The sequence below is a fragment of the Puntigrus tetrazona genome, chromosome 17, assembly GCF_018831695.1.
Source record: "Puntigrus tetrazona isolate hp1 chromosome 17, ASM1883169v1, whole genome shotgun sequence".
Classification (NCBI taxonomy): domain Eukaryota; kingdom Metazoa; phylum Chordata; class Actinopteri; order Cypriniformes; family Cyprinidae; genus Puntigrus; species Puntigrus tetrazona.
The window spans coordinates 19,630,444-19,654,194 of record NC_056715.1 but is presented as its reverse complement, the minus strand read 5'-3'; the positions used below and the strand labels follow the sequence as shown (position 1 = coordinate 19,654,194).

General features: G+C 38.5%; 1 protein-coding gene across 6 annotated transcripts in view; it reads left to right on the top strand.

Moving 5' to 3' along the window:
• The first annotated feature begins 120 nt into the window (after positions 1 to 120).
• prkd3 (protein kinase D3) overlaps positions 121 to 23,751 on the top strand; it is a 45,297-nt gene continuing 21,666 nt past the window's right edge. Inside the window, exons 1-4 of one of the 6 annotated variants that reach the window (XM_043262704.1) lie at positions 122 to 533; positions 684 to 783; positions 887 to 1,536; positions 23,227 to 23,365. In XM_043262704.1, the coding sequence (XP_043118639.1) occupies positions 1,252 to 1,536; positions 23,227 to 23,365 (424 nt within the window). In that variant the 5' untranslated portion in view covers positions 122 to 533; positions 684 to 783; positions 887 to 1,251. Of the gene's footprint in view, positions 1,537 to 23,226; positions 23,366 to 23,751 lie in introns of all 6 variants that reach the window. The other 5 variants (XM_043262703.1, XM_043262702.1, XM_043262705.1 and 2 more) reach the window with 5 other exon arrangements.

The following is a 23,751-nucleotide window of genomic DNA, read 5'->3' as shown; positions in this document are numbered from 1 at the left end:
GTCGCAGGTCGCCGAGGAACATCGCTGCTGTGGAACTAATATTAAGGACGCTATAAAGCGTTCTTGCGTCACAGCGGCTGTGGAATGACGCCAGTAGAGGGCGCGAACACGCGCGCGCCGCTCACATAACGGAAACTGCGCGTGAGAGACATGCGCGTCAGGCAGCGAAGAGAAAGAGAAAAACATTTCTGCACTTATGAAGCTCAACTTCACTTCTTCAGCTCGACAGACCTGCCATTTCCTCCGGGTTTTACTTTCTCGGTCTACGCGGCGTTTCGCGTTTGCCCGCGGAAGCAAGAGAGCAGACGCCGAGGCGCGTTTAAAGTAGCAGGACGTAACGCGAAAAGAGGAGAGAAAGTTTTCAAATCGCGCTCATGTTAGGTACTCCACAGCCGAGCGATGATTTACTGCCTAAATTAATCCTCGGACGCTCCTGAAAAGAAACCCGAGGCGTTCAAGTCCTCGTTTTCGATTGATAGTAAGCTTTTTTTCGTCTCTTTACTTGCTAGGGAAACGCCTTTTCAGCCTTAAAGGTATGTTTCCTCGCTTTTCCTCTTGTCTTCGCGGTGTGCTTTTACGTTTATTTCGTCTCGAGATTCAGTTGCTCGTGATGCGCGATGATAAAGCCTGAACAAAAGACATTGTATAACTTGTTTTTGCTGGTGTTTGTGGTCTTGTGCCAGTTATGTGATCTAGAGTGGGAGGGTCTCCAGATGTGCTTCCAGATGTGAGCCGGAGTTCTTCATGGCAAAAGACAAAAAATGTGCAAAAATCTTCCAGAATGTGTGGAGCTATTTAAAGTTACACTTATTACGCGTGTAAATAATGGCTTGGTGAGCACTGGGAACTGTGGGGTAAAGGCTTGAATCTGTTTTGTTTCAAACAGGAATGAGAGTTGAATGAGGAGCTGGATGACAATGGAAGCCACTTTGTCAAACATCATGCTGGCGTCCTGATTGCTCAGCCGTGGAGTCTTATCAATTCGGCGTGTGCAACATGTGCTGGAAATCACACAGCCAGCCATGAAGCATGCTATCTGGATTGCGTGCTCTTAGAGGGAAACGTAGCGAAAAATAGGCTACCTCGTACGGGACGGAGTGCACGTGACTGCAGCAATTCTCTTCGCCTGCCGTAGGACGGAAGAAAAGTGCGCTTAATTAGAACAACAACCTGCTCCCTCATTGGATATCAGCCACGGTTTCCAAGCTTGTCAGTTTTACGCGGTTTACTTTCAATCTGCGGGGAAAACTAATGTCTGCCAGTAGTAGCACCTCTCCTCTGACCTTACCTAAACCCTTCGTCCACTCTCAGCATCAGACTGCACCCCCAACCCCCTCTCCATCACCCAGCCCTCCGGTGCCACTTTGCGTCCGTCTCTCCAATGGGAATCACAGCGTTCCGAGCCCCACCAGCTCCATCCACGGGGTGTCCTTCCTCCTTCAGATCGGACTTACTAGGGAGATGGTCACCCTGGAGCCACACGATCTGTCCCTCAGTTCTGTGAAGGATTTGGTCTGTTCCATAGTCGATCAAAAGGTAATAACTTTTTAAGGATATTTCTCTTTTGCGCGATCTACTTACTCGCTTACCGAATCTAGGCACTTGGTCACGCTTTGTAACAGTGTATAGCTCCAAAAAGTGTATATGTTTTCAGAGCACATGATTATTTTTTGAAATCGAGTTCTGGTCATTTCTGTAAAAGGGTGAGACTAATTGACTGATGCGAGTTGTTTCCTGTAATCTTCAGGAAGTTGATTTAGGTGGATGAGCATGAGGAGCATTAGTGACTGATTAAAGAACACATTTTCATTCAATCTCATCTAAATCTGCTTTGATCCACATGCATTTCCACAAACACGGCAGATGAGGTGGGATGCATGTTGCCGGCACATTTCCGCTTTTCAGATGGCGAAGGCGACGGCTGTGGATTTCTGACCTCGGTCTTAACCTTTTTACGTTTTACAGTGAATGTACGATTTGAATTAATGCATTGTGAACGTTTGAGTAGTTTAAAGAGAGAGAAAGCTGCGGTTCTGAAGGCTGTGTGGCCGTGAAAGTGTTATTAGGCCTTTCTGTCTGGTTTGGGTGATTGCTAGGAAGATCATAGATAGATATTGATATTAAACAAAAATATTTTTGATTGTTCACCAAACAGGAAAACAGGAAATCCTTAATCCTAAATCAGAAGAGCATGAAGCACTGTACCGCGATGCCTAGTTTTGGTTGACCTAACTCTACAGCTGCGTCCCAATTCAGGGGATGCAACCTTTAAAGGCCACAAGGTTTGAACTTAAACTTGAATGGTCTAACCTGCAGAGCGTTGCTTATGACACGGATCAAGCGTGACAGCTGCCGTTGATGAGCATCAATCATTTTTTTTTACCAGGCTTTGTTTTATAAAACACTGCATTTTTCAGTCTGATGAAATGCCTTTAAATTGATCACAAATTCAAGACATGCGGGCAGAAAATTAGTTTTTATACCACTTCGTATAGCCTAGTTAATCAATTTCACACACCATTTTCTTTTCTCCAAAACTTACCATGATTACTAATGGGATATTGATTGAACAGTTCATTAAACGATAAGTTAGTTAAGAGACTTATGTTTTAGACACCATATTTCCGGTTTCAACAACAGAAAAATAATTCTAAACACAGCATTATTTGGCATCTCTGAGCAACATGACAGTGTTTTTGTTCCTGTAATCAATCAATCAATCAATCAATCAGTCATTATTATTTATATAGCGCTTTTAACAACACAGGTTGCATCAAAGCACTGAACAGTATAAAGTAGAAGAGTACAATGACAGGGATGTATAATGACGAGAGTGAACAATTTGTTATTAAATGCAGAGAAAAGTTAAGTGTCCCCAACCAAGTAAGCCAGAGGAGACAGCGGCAAGGAACCAAAACCCCATCCATACAGAATGGATTAAAAAAAACCTTGGGAGAAACCAGAATCAGTTGGGGCCAGTTCTCCTCTGACTGGACGCCCAGCACTTAACTTCCAGTTCAATTTTTGATTCTAAAAGCTTAATTTCTGCCCACCACTCAGAATATGAAGACTATCAAAAACCTCAGCTGTCCACAGCAGCCCCTAAGGTAACACACTCTGCAAAGTACTGTCTAATTATCGTGCAGTAGGACTATAGTCTATAATCTAAAATATGGTCATGCAAAATAAATGTATTTTATATGTATCAACAAAAAGGCAATATTCTGGTGATATTCATGCTAGTTAATTATAAGAATTGATCCTTAAAATGAAGTGCTACCAAACTATGTTAATACATTTGACACCAGATCAGATTTCCTAAAGGCTAATTTACACTTCCGCATCGGACCTGTGCCGTAAAGAGGGTCCGGTTTTCATTTATACTTCTGCTTCGTCGTCTACGTCAACATTCAGTACACACGCGGATCACTGGTTCCGCACCGTCACAGGAACGTTGCTGACGTAACCCACAGTACAACGACAAAAGATCATTAAATCGTTACATAAAACTCCAAAAAGTAGACGACGAGATAGGACATGAGCAGCATTAGCCCCTTTCACACAGTAATACCAGTAAATTGCTGTCAAATAACCAGAGCGACTTTACAGCGCTTTACGGCCAATCACAGCGCTTGCGGTCTGCGTAGAATTGACAATGTTAGATTTCTGGAGAGGTGCACGTTAGGTTATGGTGTAGGCCTGTGCGCCTATGTATAGGCTGTGGTGTAAGGACGCAGAAGTATAAATCAGCCTAAAGCAGGTCAAAATTAGCATTAGAGCTCCTAACTCCTACAAATGCATATTCAATAAGATGAGTCACAAAAAAAACTCTTTCCACGCCTTTTCAGCGCCAGTTTCCCACTGCGAGTCTTTAGTAAATCCTGACAGTAGTTTTTAATCGAGGGTGCTGGTAGTAAATCTGTCCGTTGAATGTAATAAATTGAAAGCTTTTACCTTTTTATGTTGTAATTGTGTAAACGAATAAGTTTGAGAGTTTTTGTGGCAATACAAGCACATTTATACCGATCTGTGTAATGCATAGTAGATAGTGTTATCTGTCAGAAAACAGGAAACCATCATCAGGCAGACACTAACCAAGAGGTGTGTTTTTCATGTGTTTGAATTGTGACACGTTGAATACACAGAAAACGCAGGCTTACACTGTGTTTACATTTAAGTCTGCTTTAAACCCGTTACATCTGTTACAGTTGCAGTTTCTGTTCACATTTCTCTTTTTAGTTTCCAAAATGTAGGTACATTCCTAGTTAATGGTTGAATGGTTCAATCAATGGTTGAAATTTTAAACTAATTGTTGAGTTGAGTTACCCTTTAAAGTTTTGAAGCTGTACACTTTTTTAATAAATTGTGCATCACTTAGCCCATATTCAGAAGACTTCTATTATAGGGTCATTTTAATTTGTTACTTACAAACCAATAAGCAAAACTAAAGAATTAACTAATAGGAACAGACTGAAGGACTGTGCCAAATTCTGAGTATGCACTTTCAAAGTCTTGAATAAAGGGTTTAGAATTTTCATTACACTCGGCTTGTTTGGTAAATCTAAATCTCAGGCTTTGGTTTTTCTACCAATTAATAGAGGCCGTGTAAATCTCTGCCTTTAAAAAAACAACAACTAAATAAGCAGTGGCTTCAAACCATGGCCTTGTTCTGAGAGCAGCTATGTGGTCAGGTGACCTGTGAATGACAGCAGCTGTGCCATTACGGTCTGGTAAAAGAAGCTGAATATCAGGTCAATATGCCACATAAGAGCAGCGCAGTGAGTTAATGACATGCTGCATCTGGTTTTGTACAGTCTGTCCAGTGCAGTTCGGGTCAAGTTCACATTCCTTCAGGCCAGTGTGCTGCTGCTGCTGCTGCTGCTGCTGTTTATGAAGTTTATTGGTGCTAGTTATTCAGAGGGGAAAATGCTTTATTGATATTTCATGGAATCTTGTAAGATGTGAGCATTAAGGCAGGAATGCTGGACGAAGACTTTGCATTTGAAGCAAGTGTTTCGTCGATGATTCACGCTCCAGCTGACCTGAAAACGTTGAAATGTTGCTGTCATGTACGTTATGTTGAAGTAAAGCAATTTTACATTATTTTTCCACTTCCAAAAAAGGAGGGACGATTTAGCACTAGTGCGCAGCAAATATGGAATCATTTTAATTGCAAAATATTATTCAGATAATTATTGTAAATGGTTATATTCAATCGCATAATTTTGTTTAGAAAATCGAAATAGTATTTTCCTGTAAAATGTAAGCTTACAGAGGATAAAGCATGCATAGAATATTTAGAGATGCTAATTAATTTACAAAATTAGATTTTGAGTTTGTAAAGCTTGTTGCTGTATTTTTAATAAATAAATTAATTAAAATTAATTTCAAATAAATATTTACAGCTTAATATTGAATCTTCATCTACAGAACACAAAATGCATTTCCACTCATTTGAACAGTCAGAAGTCAAAAGTAAAACTATGTTAAATGTGGTAGCATTGTTTAGAATAACATTTTCTTAACAAATTATTATAATAATTAAATAATGCTAATATTGTTGGATTACATGATGTATTTTTGTCAACCGCAACCAGGAAACTATCACTTCCAGTTCTAGTCAGTGGAATTTTTTGAATGAGTTGTGGTTGAATGCTTTAAATAAGGTTTGTGCTTAACATTAGCTTAAGATATTTTCACATTTGTTCTACTGTCTTAAAATATAACAGTGAAATCCCCTTGTAATTTTGATGAAGCTTTTTCTTGTCTTGAAAAAGGCAGGTTATAATTGGGACTGCAGAGGTCAAACGTCATCAGGCACACTGCTCACTTTTTTATAATATAGCTTTGTTAAAAATAGCAAAAATGTTCATTTAAATGCTTTTGAATAATAGTCATTCAGATATTGCCTGATGGCAGGATAAGCTTTTGTCAGCAGAGTAAGGGCTTTGAAATGTTGACTTCATGCTCAAAGTATGTGTCAGTGTTTCGGTAAGCAGAACGATAAACGAAACAAAAGAGAGGATTGTTGTTATGTTGTCCCTAGGTGTAGATTTCTGTTAATTTGCACCTTGGTCCCTACAACAATAAATCCATTTTCTGATACAATCTTGGAAACGCTGACGTGAATGCAGGCCAGGAACGATTTTCAGAGCTGTTCTGCATCACTCTCTCCAAACCCAGGGGATGAACAGCAAACGCCATCTGCTGAGATCCAGTCGTGCAGGATCATATGGCTTTGATATCGGTGGAAAATATGACTCTGGTTTCTCCCATCATCCTGGCCATCTTCACACACACACACACACACACACTGCACGCTGTTACTAATACAGTCCCTCAGCCTCCCCAGTGCACTGCTGGAGGAATTTGACCTGACTTGGGAAAGCATGAATTCTAGCACTCAGCAGAACGCAGCGCTGCCACAGTCAACAGGGAGCAGACAGGAAAGTGTTTTATATGCTGATGCCTCATTAGATATGCTTTTGGATGAACTCTGTCTCTGGTGGCTATTATTTATGCGACAAAGACACTCAGGGAAGCGATTCTCCAGCCTTTTCGCGATACATTTATTCACAAATGCACTAGAACAGATGTGCTCTCCGTCCCAACTACATTCGAGTCACACTCGTGTCCGATACCGTGCTCAAAGATACGTTGCGTTTAAATGCGAATCACTAATTATTAAGACATCGCATGTGTGTATTTCTTGTTGATCTTTTAGATCACAGTTTGCAGACTGCATCACTTGGTTTTCTATGAAGTTGGATGAGCAATAGGATCACTTATGAATTATGTATACTGGTACAAAGCGATCTCCGCTCCGCTTCACTGTCACGCCATACTCTCATTACTAATCAGCGGAATCATTATGACTTCGATTAATTCCAGACGAAAGTTGCTGTTCGTGGTTCTGCAGTGCTGTGACCCTCTGTCCACATGGGCGTTTTGTTCCTGAGCTATGATGGACATTCGCAGTTCAGAATAACTTGAGCAATAAACATCTGCAAGGCACTTCCTGTTTTGGTGTCACCCAGGCTCTCGTCCGCAGCCACGGAGGGAGGCATCATAAAACAAGAGTTCATCGCACTAACACCGGCATGCAATCAGCGTTCCTCGCATTCCTGAGTGCTGATGTCAAATCAAACATCTCCAACTGACCCTATGCGAATCAGGTCACTTCTTTCAACCGCTGCTCTCGTTTCAAGGACAGTCTATTGATTTGAACTGCGTTAGAAATGCAGGACTGTTGGAAAGTCGGTGGCTTGCGAGTTCTATCGCAGTTCTCTGCTCTGCTTCAAAAGGTAAAATAGTGAGTTTACAGTGTACTTTGGACAGAACTGAACAGTACTTTTTCTCCTATAACGATAAAGCTCTGTAGAAGAAAATGTGCAGACGTTTTGGCAAAGTCATTGGAAAAAATATGAAAATTCACATTCTGTCCTTGCAATGTGGGGACATCTGGACATCTGGGATTTGCTTAATGTGGATGTCTTCCATGAAAGCAGGTTAGTGGGTTGGTGTGAAGTTTTATGTGGGTCAGAAATATTTGTGCTTGTTCACTGGTTCACTTTTCAGAAAATCTCAGCACGTTATGCAATGTTTTACCTATGAAACTTTATATACTTTCTCTATGTTGTGTTTGTGTATATTTGGCAGTAAGCTAAATATGGCCGTCTCTAGCACTCGGAAGTGCCATCGTGTGTACGGAACAATAAATTAAACTAAATCAATTCTAATGATGCCATAGCATTTTTGATAAAACTGACACAACTTTAAGGACGTAGATTTTTATTTGAAGACAAACAAACAAGATTAGAACATGACAACGAGGCATATTTTTTACATTAATTAAAACTTCTTGAGACTGTAAAACACTGGAGAGAAACTTGTATATGTCCAAAATAGTGTGAGTATGTAATGTAAGTTTCATTCATACTTGAAACTGAAGAAGAAACGCCAAATATGCACCACAAATGTAATGGAACATTCCAGGAAATCCCTAATATGGACAAAGGCGTTGGGCTATCACTGTAGCTAAATAAAAAGCACATCTCTCTCAATTGTTTCAGTTTGTTTTCAATTGTCTCAAATCTTCTGAGGCAGTCAAAGGGAGATTTTGCCAGTTTGTAAATGGTAAAATAAAAACCGGAAAAGAATCTTTTTGTGGCAATCAGTTTTTATATTGTTGAGGTCTGCCTCAAGTAGCTGTACAGGAATCACTGATGATAAATTTGGCAAAACAAACAAACTTGACGTTAGATTTGTGTCCTGGGCAAAAAAAATCATCAAAAGTGGGTTCCCGGATATGTTTCTGGGGAGGGTTTTCTTTAGTTTTTTTATTCACTTTTCTAAAACTTTGCTTTTCTTCTTTCTGCTGAATGTTAGATTTAGTCTCACTCAAATGCATCACAAAATTGCAGTTGTAGTGATTCATGGTGTAACTTTTTTTGGTTTTTTTTTGCATACTAAATTAGTGCAAAATGTCTCTTTGCCTAATTGTTTTAAACGCATCTGGTCATTTTAATTTCTATGGAAAATTCTTGCAGATATATTATACCAGCAGCTGACAGGAAAAGGGGGAAGATCTGCTTTGTGTTTTTTGAGAGTCACTTAATCATTATACTCTTACAAGTTCATTGGAGGATAGTTGACAACATTACGCCGTTACTACAGTAACAGAAACCTGGACATGGACTGCAAAAGAACTCAAGTATAGGGAGGGAGAGAAATGGAGAAAAATAGTTAAATAGAGGGTGCACTTGGAAATTGGAGTGTGCCGCGATCCCACTGGCCAAAACTAACTGCAAAATGGGCAGGAAATAAATTTCCCCCAGCCCAACCCCAGTGGCCCATATAGCAAGCACACATCTGCTCCCTCCTATGGAAGAAACCATATTTCATCTAGTGGCCAGATTGTTATACAGTTCCTGGAAACATCCACATAAAATGGTTAATGGATTTCAGTATTTCTTAGGATTCGGCATGTCCACTTTTTGCTTTAATGACAGCATTCACTGAAGCTGGCACAAGTAACAAAAGCTGATGTTTCATGTTATGCCAGCATATTGTGAGAATGTTCCAAAGGTCATCTTGTGTACTTCAGTGGAATTAAGGAAATCTAATCTTTTGAGCTTCCTTTGTAATTAAGGAATTTAAATGGTTCCATTCACATGGACACCGATAGTATGATTATTGCCGGTAATCGGTGTAAGGAATAGTCAGATTAAAGAGAGCGATCGCCCACAAATTACAATTTGCTGTTGATTTACTTATCCAAGATACATCCCGTTGAGTAGTACAGTGAAGAAAAGTTTTAGTGGCCATTGCAGATTTATACAGTGCAATTCTAGCAGCTACCGTCATGTAAAATGTTTACAGGGACCTATATATGTGTGAATTATTGTTGGTAATTATTTGATTATTATAATCTAAAGGCTAAGTAAGCTTTCTGTTGACGCACAGCCTCAGGCAAATGGGAAAATCTTATTCTGGTTCAAATAAATGCATACATTTACCAGTTTATGTAATCACACAATGACATAACACAACAATTTTATTATTAAAGCACAGAATGCGGTTTTGAAACGTGCTGCTCAAGTTGCAAACTCTTCCAAACGATTCAAGCCGGTTTGGTCAGTCGGTTCTTCTAGTTCACTAAAAAGAACTGGTTTAGGAGAACCATTAATTTGTGAATCAGACATCACAATTTCTTGCACCGGCCAATCGTTTCTCTTCATAAGACAATATACACAATTATATTGTATTAGATATTATGCCAAACAATGACATTACATAAGTTAACTAAACACTAGCGATGTCACATAACATTGCTTTGTAAACCTAAATCGTGCTCCACACTTATCATTGTTCAAGGTAGTAAGAATGAAGAAAATCTGTTTTAATCAACATAATTGGAGGTAAGTGGGCCCGCAGGCAATTAACAGAAGTATTTTAAGACCATAATGTGAGACAACCAGAGGTCAAATATTAATTAAGAAATATTGAGGTAAATTAGAGGGATGCATTCAAACAAAACAAAAGTAACATCCATAATGAATGAAAAGAACATTAGAAATTTAACTAGTCCTGTTAAAGAACTCCAAGAGATTCAGGTGTAATACGACCCATTTGTAGTCCCCATTTTAATATTCAAAGTTAAGAAGCCTCTAAATTATAATGGAGAAAGCAGAGCTGGTGTGTGTATTGGCTTCATAAACCATGCCCATTTACTGAAAACCAGTGTTCTGTGTTCTTCCTCGCCCAAAATGAGGTGGAGGTGGAACCATCCTGATCATGTGCATGCATAACCTTTTGTTTTTCCTTAGAAATTCTGTGCTGTGTGTATAATTATCAAATGATAGCATGAAACATGAATTTAATTTCTTCAAATTATTCCACATCTTTTTTTTTAGCAAAGTAGATTTACTATTAAAACTATTTTTTTGTTTTAATAGTATTTTTATGTAGTAACCTAATAATAGTAGCAATGCTGCAAGTTAAATCAAACTTTTATTTTGGCGGGTTGCCACGAACAGCTTTACACTTCAGTTTGACACGATTTTACTCAAACGGCTCGTGAAGTGCAGAGCAGTTGTGGAGATGTTGTTCATGGGTTTATGTCTTTAGGAAGCCAACAGACGTTGAATCGCCGGGAGCGGCGCGCGTTACAGTATGTGTGTAGTAAAAAAAACATTGCATCTCGTAAATGTTGTGCTTCTCCGAGCAACACAGCTGTGTTTTCTGAATGGATCCGTCTTTTGAACGAATCGTGTGAATCAATGTTTCCCCTTTGGGCCTTGAAACAAAGTGTCAGAGGGGTAGGGTTGACAATATTCCCCTACGAATCGAGACGTCTAGCTCCTACAATACACATACCTGCTGGTGTACATAATTGTTCAATATTAATATTGCTTTTTCATTAATGAGATCTCACAGCAACTTGTCAACGCTGCCCCACAACTTATTTTATTTACTGAATCTCTCTCTCTCTCTCTCTCTCTTTCAATGACTTAATGTTAGCAGATCTTAGCGACTTTTTTTTTGCAGACATTCCTTTTGAATGAAATTTTCAATTTAGAGATGCTATTGTCTAGTTTAAGTGTGCTATCAAATCGACAGTAATCACTAGAAAGTAGGTGTCTCCAAGTGTTACATTTTCACAGCCAAGTCTAATGTGCAGATAATTAGACGAATTAAGCGACACATCATAAACTAACAGCCCTAGTTAAAATGTAAGCTCAGAATCGATTCCAAAGAACATCACAATTCATTTGGAAGATCTCGCATGAATCGATACTGCATTGGTTTATGGTCTCAGCCCTGCTGTTAACCATTTAACAGGTTTTTACTGTAGTATTTTCTTTATAGTCTTTTCCTGTTATATTCAGTCATATTCACACTGCATGTTTGTGAAGTAATTATTTTTAAATGGCTTTTTAAAAATGCCTGGTAGGTGTTTCATATGGCTAGGTGTTTGGTCAATCAGCATACACGTCACACATCACTGGTAGTACATATTGAAATGTTTTAGTAGGGACTAAATTAGTTTACCAAAATGGAGTTCCTATATCTAAATATGTTCCGAGTTCCTGTGAACACGTCAAAAAGCGGGTCCTTCTGCCAGTAGCTCTAGGAGCTACAAAAAGGTTCCTCTGGTGAGAAAGAGGAACCCACCCCATTTTTACATCTGATCAGTGGTTTCTATTTGCAACATATTTTCGTAGCTTTAAGACATATCTGTTGATGACTTGATTGGGAGCCAAAAAAAAACTAAACTGATTGGGACATCCCTAGTTTGTTTTAATAGTGTTTTTAGTAGTATCCTAGTAGTAGTAGCAGTACTGCAAGTTAACCCGAACGTAAAAACATTTTATAGAAATCTTTGATTTACACATTTCTTAAACGTACATATTTTTTGTGTGTCAAAAGTTTGGAAAGCATGAAAAATTGCTTGGCGGTGTGATTAGAAGGTTGGGTGAAATATGTAGCAAAGTAATGATGAATGGTTGAACCATAACGCAAAATAGCATTTTAGAAAAGCCTTTAAAGTCCACACTTGTCCTGAAGTCTGGAATTCATGCTTGAAAGCCTACATATGTCACTGCAAAGCGGTTCTGCAAGTGCTTGGCTGCTGAGGTGCAATCAGTTCTTGGCTTACTGTACAGAGGCACTGGGTGTTTTATAACTTTCTTTAACTAATGCACGAAAGATAAAGTGTTACTTGTACATTAATTGTCGCTGTTTGGAGATCTGATGAAATGTAGCATAAAAATATGCAAAATACAGAAAATCAAATGGTTCTTTTTAACATCTGCTCTTCCATTTATGCTTTCACTTTCGTTTGATGATACTGAAGTATAAGACAGACATGATGGATCATCCCTGTGTGATTCACCAGCATGAATAAATGAATGTGTAGGACTTCACAGTCAGCATGTTTAGTAGAAGTCATAAGTGTTGCCCAGTGTGTGACTTGAATGTAGATAGAGGAAAATGTAACTTTACATGTTCATGTTTTATTGGGCGGTGAATTTTTGACATAATAACTAGCAGATTTCATAAAAAAAAAAAAATCTGTGATCTTTTGCACCACCACTCCAGTAATGCACATGTATTATGTATTTTAATAGAATGAAACCTTTTTTTATTTTTGATATTATTTTTAAGGGGTCATATGATGTCGCTAAAAAGCAACATTATTTTGTATATTTGGTGTAATGCAATGTGTTAATGCAGTTTAAGGTTCAAAAAAACACATTATTTTCCGAATACTTTACATTGTTTCTCTTCTAAACCCAGCATTTCTGAAATGGGTTTATTTGTACAAAACTCGTCATTCTAAAAAAACAAGGTATGCTCTGATTGGCCAGCTATCCAGTGCATTGTGATTGGCCAAATGCCCCAGGCATGAGATGGAAATGTTACGCCCTTACTATGACGTGATGCTGTGATGATTTTGGCACTATGACACAAAAACTATAAAATCCTTTACAAGTGAGGCATTCGTTGCATCCAGTGGGGACATTACCACTGATTATAATGACTTAGTACTTTCTTTTTTTACGCGTCACATTGCATCGCGCCTTGTAAACATAACAACATGCCTGCATTCTTGATCGGAGAAACAACAACAACAAGCATTACACTAAACTGCTGAAAACTCGCATTTAAATAGTAAGTAGCAGGCTCTAATAAGAAATCTTAAAGGTTGTGAGTCAGAAGCACCATGCTGTCCTTGCAACGTTGGAATTGCTTCACTTGTGCACGGCCAGCATAGACTGCTCCCAGGATCAGGAACCAGTCCTCCGTAAATGCGCCGAACACAGTCTAATACATGTTAAACTGTTCTGGAGCATTGTTGTGAATACGTCTTAACCACCGATTTCTAGTTGTTTCCTCTTTTGGAAACACTTTCACAAAGAACAACAGCATCTCTAGAATACGGCGCCAGAAAAAACACCACTGCAGGAATAATCATTTCCACATTTGAGTGGTGTTATGAACGTAAACCGACATCATGACGTAGAGAAGAAGGGGAAAAGAGAAAGGAAACCTTGATATTGCATCATATGTCCCCTTTAACATCTTGTGCCATAGACATTTTTTTTTCTGATCTGATGATTTTGACCGATGGATATCTGAGCCTCTTTAAGATCCCTTCAAGTGATCTTTCTGAATGAATGTCGAGAGATCAGAAGAGCTCAGCATTGATTTGGAGGTCTTACAGACTTGCAAGTGGAAAAACAGATCTAGGTATAATTACAAAAAGATATTAACAAGTAGAGAAAGCATTTGTGCAAAATCAAATAGTTCACTTTCCCTTTACAAGTTATGGCTAGTTACAGCACGGAAAGAATGATCAACTCTTTCCTGTGGATGTTCTCCAGAGGAATGTCAAACCCAAGCCCATCTGAAAGGTGCTCTGATGAAATTACAGCATGCAGGTAGGACATTTTGTGAACACGCTGGGATGTGTATGTAACGGGTACTGTCTGAGGCAGAAGCCAACTGCTTGTCAAATTGTAATTTTATCGACAGTATTACAATTACATTCCCAAATGGACGTTACAGGGATGGAGTTTGTGTGGAGCACCGTTTATTGCAAACCAAGCCACTCCGAGCCACTGAAAACACTTGTGTGTAAATGAACAGAATGCTTTTGCAGTTTGATAAGCCCTATTTGTTTGATTTTAAATATACTAATATTAGTATATTTAATTAATTAACAGCTTTTCATCAGTGCTTAGAACCCCTTCAGTTCCATACTGAACCCCCTTTTTGGAAACCCTGCTTTTAACGAAATAGCTAAAAGTGTCTTTTTTTAGGCCATTATTCTCTGTGATGCTGGAGAGATACTCAGGTGAACATGTGACGACATTACATGTCAGATACTATTATTTTGTATCACAATTTTTATTTTTGCGGAACCACAATGACATTTCACAGATCGTCAAGGATATCTATGCTGCCCACAAAAATCAATTACATGAAAACATTTTAACAGATAGGATATTACATTAACATTGGATAACTTTTTTTATATGTTGGCCAACTTGAGAAACTGACAATTCTTTTAATTGCTGTCATGGTTTGCATATGCAGTCATCTTGTCTGTAGCTTGTGCCATTGGCATTGTTTTGCATATCAGATTTACACCATGATATAATTTAAAATCACACACAGATGCGGTGGCACTTCGTCAAGTTTGGCCTCTCGCTGCCCAAAAAGAAATACAGCTTTCAAGATTCGGTCTTCCATTATTCTCTTTGCAGTTCAGAATCAGACAACAACAACTCCTAACAGAAAAATACCCACATGCCATGGAGACACAACAATGGAGCCACTGTTAGTGCACAAAAATTGAGATTTCCTCCTATTATGTTAATAACGGCACGTTCATACAATGAAAACCATATGGAGGCCTCACTTTTCTCAGAGTTTTGATGCACAATGCAAACTTTATTGATGAAAAGTAGTTTGGTAAAACTGTTATAAGCTGTTTGCGTTTCCTGTCTTTCAAGCCAGATAAGTGATCTGCTCAGCTGATAGTCACACCGCGAGGAAATATAAAAGGCTGTGTGAAATGCAAACATAATCTGGTCCTCTCTGAAAGCCATTGACGTTCTGAGGGACTTTGATTCATGTACTGATAACCATACAATTGATCAATGGGAAAGAAAACGGCTTTCTTAGAAGTTAAAAACTGATCTATGAGCTACTGCTACAAACTGCTTACGATCAGATGAACGTTTGTGGGAGGCCGAAAGAAAGAACATGAAATACAGGAGGGGAATGACCTACAGATACAGACACAAGTGAGAAAGGAAAGAAAACAATGAGTAAGCTGGAGGAAGAGCCATTACTGGTAACAGGAGTGAAATATGAGCTATATGATAAGTCCTGCTCGCTCCGTTCCAGCTGCTCTGCTGTGATTTGAGCAACCACCCAATGAGCCGGAGAAATCTCTGCACCACATAAAACATTATTACTGTATTGCCTTGGTTTTGGATATCAGTGGTTATTTAGACTTGCAAACATAATTACTCAGAACAGCTTTTACATTTATGCATTTAGCAGATGTTTTTTTTTCCACAGATACTCACAGTAGGAGAATATAAGCAGTTTGTCACGGTATTTGTAGTATATCATGTCAGGGGGCTTGTACCATGAAGCCGGTTTAGCTGGCTAGCCAGGTTTAGTCAATTTAGTTTGCACCAACTTTTAGGTGTCATGAAATTGGTTTGGCTTTTAGCAGCATTCATTTCCATAGTAACTTACGCTCCACAGCTAACCTGCTCCGGGGCAGGCCATGTTCTAGTTTAGAGAGCTCAAACTGGAATTTGACCAATCGGCTTCAAGCAAAGTGACACATCTCTGATGCAATAAAGCCACTCGCCCAGCTTCTCTTACTCCAAATTAAAGGACGCTACATAGTAAAACTTTAAGATTAAGATAAAATCATCATTTTATTTTTTTTGATTATTGTATAATTATCTTACTTATATAATTATTATCTCCTTAATTGATTACTGAAATTTAATAGTATTTACTTTTAAATTAACATATAGATAATATGCAATGTAAATAAGTTTTAGAATCAATAGCTGTAAACAAGACTACATATGAGTTTAGGTATTTAAGTGTTTTACATATAGTGTTATTATTATTATCAACTCTATAAAGTACAGCCTACTTATTTGCACTTATATGGTAAGATTTTTTTTTTTTTACGATTGTCATCGATAGATAGTTTCATCTTGCTGTGCAAATGTGTTTCAGTTCTTCTTTTTGTTTAATCTTTAAATCTTTAATAGTGAATCGCACTGACTCTCACTGGAAGTGAATCATAGTTTCAAGGCTCATGATTGGCTGGTCCATTAACTGAGGATCAAGTTGATGATCAGCTTCTTGGTACCAACAAACCCGAACTGGACTGGTTTGGTTTTGTCAACTCAAAACTCATCCTGTAAACCTGAATTTGTCACCATCAGGCCCCAGGTTTATTAGAAAGCTGGATCAGGAAACAAGCTTGAACAGAGAAGAAATGCAGAAGAGAAAAAGAAGAGGGAATTGATTTTGTGTGTGTGTTTTATGTGCATTGGCTTAAGGTTGTGGGGTGGTTAAGTATTTGCAAAAGAGGTGATGGGATGCAGATAGGATGGATGTTGGCAGCTGGTTCCACAAAACAGGAGGTAGTACTTTCATTTGCCGATTGATCTGTGCAGTGCCTCTTTAAGTCGACCACGCCATATGAAATGCAAGATGACTGTGTGACGTGAGATTAATGTTTATTTAAAAAAACAAAAAACAAATATGGCAATTGCTTGAGCTTCAAACTCAATTAAACAATGGCACATACATATTTGGTGTTCTTTTGTTACTAGGTTTTTCCTCCAACCCTTGTTTTGTGACTGTCTTATTAAAACAGTTGACCAAAATTGATTATTCTGTCATCATTCATTTACCCTTATGCCAAGAGGGGTTGAAAGGTGTTTTTTTTTTTCATTCGATTACAATGAATTCAAAAAGTATCACAGTTTCTCATCCAAGATTTCTGAATTGCCTTGTGGAAGAAATGGACTTAGATATCCAATGATCTTCTCTCCAGTTAAATATTTACCTCTAAACTCAAGAACCAAAAGCATTATTAGCCAACTATGGTCGCAAGTTATGTTACCAGGATATTTCAATGATTCAGTGTCCTTGAAACCACAGTACTAATGAGCATTTGCAGAGCACAGGACAAACTTATGTGGTTGACACCACAACCTTGGACCTCTGGTTAGAAGCGTAGTTTGACCCCCATGAGGTCACAATGACAGTTCAATACAATGATGGATTTGTTACTGGAGTTTCGGGAAACAGCCATGTCTAGCTGGTCAATTTCTCCTAACTACTAGGGTAATTAAGCAGCAAGTTATGATGTTGTATGGAAAATGTACCCCAAACCAGTATTTGTTGCTTCAGAAAGTTGGAACATAGAGTCTGACCGCTTTTTAGTTCCAATTTTTGAAGTTTTGAACCCTATAATTGTTGGGGAAAAAAGTTAAAATTTTCAGTTTTGGTGCAGTGGAAGACAGAAAGTCCTTTGGGTTTGGAACAACAGAATTTTATGTTAATTTTCGGTTGAACAATTTTTTTTTTTAACCAAATGCTTAGAAGTTGGAAGTGAGTCATGAAACAGCCTGACCGTACAGGCCAGGTCCTGTCTAGGAGTACTGTAGGTATCACTGCTTTCACTAGCTAGTATTGTAATACTGAAACGCTGTAGTAACCTATTGACTGGTTCAGAGTGAATTTTACAGTATGTGCTACCAGTTACTTGTTTTTGGTTCTGTAGCATAGTATGTGCAAAATATAATTTTTAAATGTCTGAGTTTAAGAAACAAAATGCTAACATTTTTATCCGACGTTATAGCTGATTTGGAATACTGCAACACTGTATGCCAGCTTGGGAACACGACCAAAATGGCGACAATCTTGCCTTACAAGGACTTTAGTCCTGCCCCAAACTCATGCCATTGGTTGGAAGCCCAGAAGCTGACATGTCGGGCTGCTCAAACAAAGCGTCTCGAAAGCGTCCCGGTGTTTACACTCGTCAAGGAAATGAACCAACAAATGGCTTGAGACTTAATTGATTAAATCCCGTGACTTGCACAGTCCTTACGAGTGGGTCTGCTTCCATAAATCATATTTAAGGGCAACGCACGCTCACAGAATCTGTAAGGAGTTTCTGTCTCATTATGCGAGTCAGAAACCAGAGCTCGTCTGTTTCTTCTCTTTTTACGTGTTAGTCGTCTGAATGTGGGCAACATTTACAGCTTCTTTTTAGCTCCCTGGTCTTGGTGTGGCTCGCTGCGGCCTCTCCCAGCCACTAGCCTGGCCACCAGCTGCTGAAGAGAGGGATGGGAAATGTGGGGTGGAAAGTGTGTGAGCCATGCCAGCAGGAGGAAGTTGAAGGGTCCAGGTCCAGACTTGGGCACAGAGCAGAGAGGAAAGCTCTCCGTGACTCCTCTCTCAGGAAGGATGCGTGTCAGGAGCAGCCTGTAACACGTCAGTGGTATGACATAAGTTAAAAAGTAACCTATGGAAGCAGGTTTGCTCTTTTAAAATCACGGCAAAGCGGATGTTGTTCTGTTTTCAAGTCAGCGTGTCGGTGAAAGGTCAAGAAATAGCAATTTCAGAACCAGAAATCAGTTGATTAACTTTGGTCTACAGAAGGAATGGTTTACTATTAATAAAGTTGATATACTTGAACAAAACCACAAGGAACTTTTTATTTTTCAATCGTTTATTCCAAAAAAAAAATATCTATAGGTAATAAGGATGGGCGTTATTGCAAAATTAGCATGTTTTTTTTCAGGTACATCACAATTTGATCATTATTCTTTGCCATCTTGGTCTTACGATTTTGCAAGTTGTCAAGTACAGCCAAACTAATTTCCCTACTTTAGAAACAAAGCCTTACAAGGTAGCAAAATATAAAAAAGAAGAAGAACGTCAGACATTTAATATAGTTCGATTTGATTTCACACGTTCTTTGAGGCAACTGTATTAAAGTTTTTTATATTAAAGGGTTATTTAGCCCAAACATTTTTTCTTTTACTCACTCTCAAACTGTGTTTTCTATTGAACATAAAAATGATTTAGCATCAAAGGGAAACCAAACAGTTGCTGGTCATGCCTGAACGACAAACCCAACAAATCTTTGTACTATTGCAAGCGTGCATGTAGTTTTCACATTCCAATTTAAAAACACAACTTGGGACATAAAAGCGTCCGAGGAGCACATGAATGCAGTGATTACATTTACTCTGATGGCCGCAGATAGCCTTCCGTTAACTAGCTATGCTAAACATGCTTAAATTAAAACGTGTGAATCTAAACCTCCCTCGTATTCACATTTTTAAACCTGTTGTCCAACAAAGGAGGTCATTATAACCTTTTTACTCCGCAATACCAGTCAAACCTATAGCAGAAAAGGCTTCTTGTAGGCATTTTGCATAATTGTGCACCATGTGTGCCAAAGATGTTTGCTGTTACTGCAGCCAGAAAATGAATCTTTGGTTCATCTGTCCAGAGCCCATTACTCCAGAAGGTCTGGTTTTGTGCTATATGCTCACTGGCAAACTGTCTTGCTTTAAAGGGAAAGTTCACACAAAAATCAAAATTATGCTATTAATTGTTCGCCCTCATGACGCTCCAAACCCATAAGTCCTTTGTTCATCTTTAGAACAAAAATTGAGAAATTTTGAAGAAATCCAAGATTACCCATAGAGAGCAATATAACTTAAATGTTCTCAGGACCTCAATAAAAGTGATTCAACCGTAATATTACGAAGGTACAAGAATATTTTTGTGCTCAAAGAGAACAAAAATAACAAATGCATTAAACCATTATCCTCCAAATCACCCTCTTCCGTCATTATCAAGTACCTTTGTGCGTGAACAATGTATGCGCATGATGTCGCTGATGTAGGGCATGCAAAGCAAAGCAATGCTCTTCATAATGGCTTAACGCGTTATCTGGAGGAGAAGAAGTGTGATAAATGAAATTTCTCTAATTGCTAGTTTCCAGCAGTTGGCATTTGATCTGCTGTTGACGTCTGCGTGCATCTTCAGCAGACGACTCCAGCCAGAGTGGGGTCATTCAGACAGCCAAGGGATGCTCTTTTATCTGCTATGAATGAAATGGGATGCAGATTAGATCCAATGTCCAGCTGTGTCAAATGAGCTTATATAATTCAACAGAAAGACGAAGGCTTTTTATGTTTCTTGTACATTAAAGGATTAAGCGAGCCTAGCTGCATGGAATTACGCTGTGTTTAACGCGACCAAGACATTTGATGTATTTCATCTGCATTTTGCAGATTGCTTGTTTTAATATCATTTAAGGAATAAAAAGGAGTTTGCCAAATATAGTGTGTATTATGCAATGTGTGCAACCTATATGGTTGTTTTAGTGATTGATTACAGTGTCTAGATACCAGGGCAGTTTAATATAATCAATGTATTGTATCAATATAAACACAATATAGATCGCATATCAATATAATATATCAATATAATCTGTATAGATCACAGGAATTTAACATGATTACTCATTGACTTTGGAAACATTTACATTTAGTCGTTTAGCAGATGCTTTTATCCAAAGCGATTTACGAATGAAGACAATGGAAGCAATCAAAATAAAGAAAAGAGCAATGATATACAACTGCTATAAAAATTGCATTTAGCTTAACATTGTACACATAGGTTTTTATTATTATTATTATTATTATTATTATAATATAATAAGTATCCAGGTTTTGTTTGAAAACCCTTTAAATGAGGTCTTTTTAATCGCGATTAAGTCATTCAAAATGTAAATAATTATTTAGCTGATATGTAAATATCGTTTTAAATTTAAAAAGAAATTATTAGGCATTATAAAAAGCTTCAGGGGCAAAAAAAATGTACACATTAATAAATAGCCATAGGGCTTAATTGTTGGTAGTTGTTTGTGTGAAGTGCTAAAAATTGTGCAAAGAAAGCTTCAAAATCCAAGTGAATAAAATGGCAACTATACGGCAACAAACGCACACGTGCCGCTTGATCCACAAATGCACATCTTTCTTGCGTGCACAAATTCAAAAGAAAGCATCTGTGCACGCAAACATGATCCTGTTCGTACAAACCGCTGCATGCTCGTGTAATTCTGAATTTCACAGTTGACAGGCATTCGATTGTGGATAGCGAGATACGTTTGCAACGTTTCTCAACTGTGGATGCGTTTGTTAGTGAATTTGAGACTGATTTCATCCTATACAGATCTGTGAGTGGTCTGGGTTTTTTTTTTATGACAGTGATTGTGTTGATTGTGAGATCCTGGTCCAGAGCCAGACAGGGATTTCTGCACACAGGTGACATTGGGGCAATGCCAGAAGCATTGGCCGTGAATTTGATTGGCCCTGGCATTATGGGCAGTATTGTTTTGGGTGCATTGTGTGTCGAGACCCAGCCGGGAAACAGCTGCGTCAGATGGATTTTTTCGTACAGGCCCTTTAACAAAGGGGCAGCTTTGATCCTCACTCATCCATTCCTGTGCCCGCTCTCTTCCTCTCCCATCATCTTTCATCCCCTCATTTCTGATATCCAATATTTCCACTTGGCCTGTTGTGAAAGACTTTGGAAATATTTCCTCAAATGCTAGCAAACGCCAAAGAACTGTTTGGTAGAGGGGAAAAAAACAGGAAAGATATAGAATTTTCTTACTGTAATACACGCTAAAAAGCAGATTATTCATTGCTCTTTCTATAAAGTGCGTCGTACATTATTAGTTAACGTATGTAGCAACTCTCATCCGCTTTTATTGTTGCGAAAAGCAAAATTATTGTCCAGCTCTAATCTGCTGTTATTGTATTATTAACATCAACATTGTAATTTCCTGTAACGCAGCTTTGAAGCAGTGCGTATTGTATAATGTGACTAAACTTTACATATTCAGCGCGATCCTTTCTCTGTATGCTCGCAATGACCCTTCAGTTTGAGAAAGAAAGAAAAAACCTGATGTAGATCCCAGAGATTCCAAAGTACACCAGAGACGTGTCAGGGTGAAATATTCAGCCTCCAGTCTGAACGGGAGGGCGTTTGGTGGTTCTTGATAAGAGGAAATACCTTAGAATTGGCCGTGATCATATCCTGACAGGACTTCTCACCTCGGTTTCATTTTGGAACGTTTACGCTTTCCTCTTAACTTAACCTAACTAGTTCCAACGATCTATGCGAATTGCTTGAGCACCTCGAAGTACAGCAAAACCATACGAATAATGCCAAAGAAACAGCAACACGGTGAATTAAAGTTCACTGAAGTATTTGATTATAGAGACGCTGCTTGCTTTGCGCGCAGATGTTTGGCTCTTTAATATATATATGTATTTAGGCATGTTAAAAATGCGATGAAAAAAATGACATGAGCCGGAGTAATGAGCCCTCTGCTTGGAAGTCGTTTTCTTTTGGTGTTTGGCGTTTCTTCCACGTGGAGAAGAACTGTGCTGGAGGAAGTGGAGAACAGTAGTGTGACTCATCACCGTGGGCTCGATTTCAACAGATGTTTTTCAGACCTTCCCTTCGCAGGGCTAATATTCCAGACTCCGCTCGGCTCCGCATGCCTCCCAGCTTTAGTAATCTCCTTAGAGGCGAGCCATTGCTGAAAAACAGGGCCTGGATGTTTCTCTCGGCGTCTTTTCTCTTGTCGTGCTTTGTTTGGCTCGAGCACAGGAATTAGGATTCATCACACGTTATTATATGGATCTCTGGAATGCTTGATTCTTGAGTCACGTTTGTCAATGTGCACCATTAAATAGACTATAAAATAGAACTTAAAATATAGGAAGACGTGCTAACTATCTTTTCCATAACGGTTCAAATGTTTTAGGAATTAACGTATAATATTGTTGCAGTTTTCGACAGCTGTCAACTCTTTTTCCCTTCTGAATAGAAGCTTTAACTTTAAGTAGCTTAAAAATTGTATAACGGTCAAATGTTTTGTCCACTACTCGTTTCCATTTGTTTCTAAAATAACTATATTCTATGTGATAAAGCTTAAATCACTAATGAATGTTAAACTGTGAAATTTGAAATCTGAAATACTAAACTCTTTTGTATTTTTGTGATTTTAGCGAAACTCTTTTGATCTTTGATTTCATTATTAATAAGGAATCTCATTTTCTCATTCCTCAGTTCCCAGAATGTGGATTCTTCGGCTTGTACGATAAGATCTTGCTCTTCCGCCATGATCTGAACTCGGACAACATCCTCCAGCGGCTAACATCGGCAGAGGATATCCATGAGGGAGATCTGATTGAGGTCGTCTTGTCCGGTGAGTTGAGCTAGATGTGGCTTTATTGATATATCTTTTTGTCCTTTCCCTGGTAAGCTCAGCAAACAAAGCAGTGCAGCAACTGACTTAGAAACTTCCAGAGCAAAATTTATACAAATTTTGAACTGTAAGCTGTATCTAAATGTACAGGAAATTTTTTTTTCATCAAAGCACCACCTAGTCTTCTTCTGTCACTGCAACTTTCCGAACACACACACACACAAATGATATTGTATGCCGTATAAAAAAATACGAAAATGTAGTTGACATTTGCACCATTAGTGGTTTATCTTCACCTGCAATGCATTTTTCTTCCCTCGTGAATAACCCCCAACCCGCTCATCACTACCGCACATATATCACAAGCATCACTGGGTTGTAAAGTT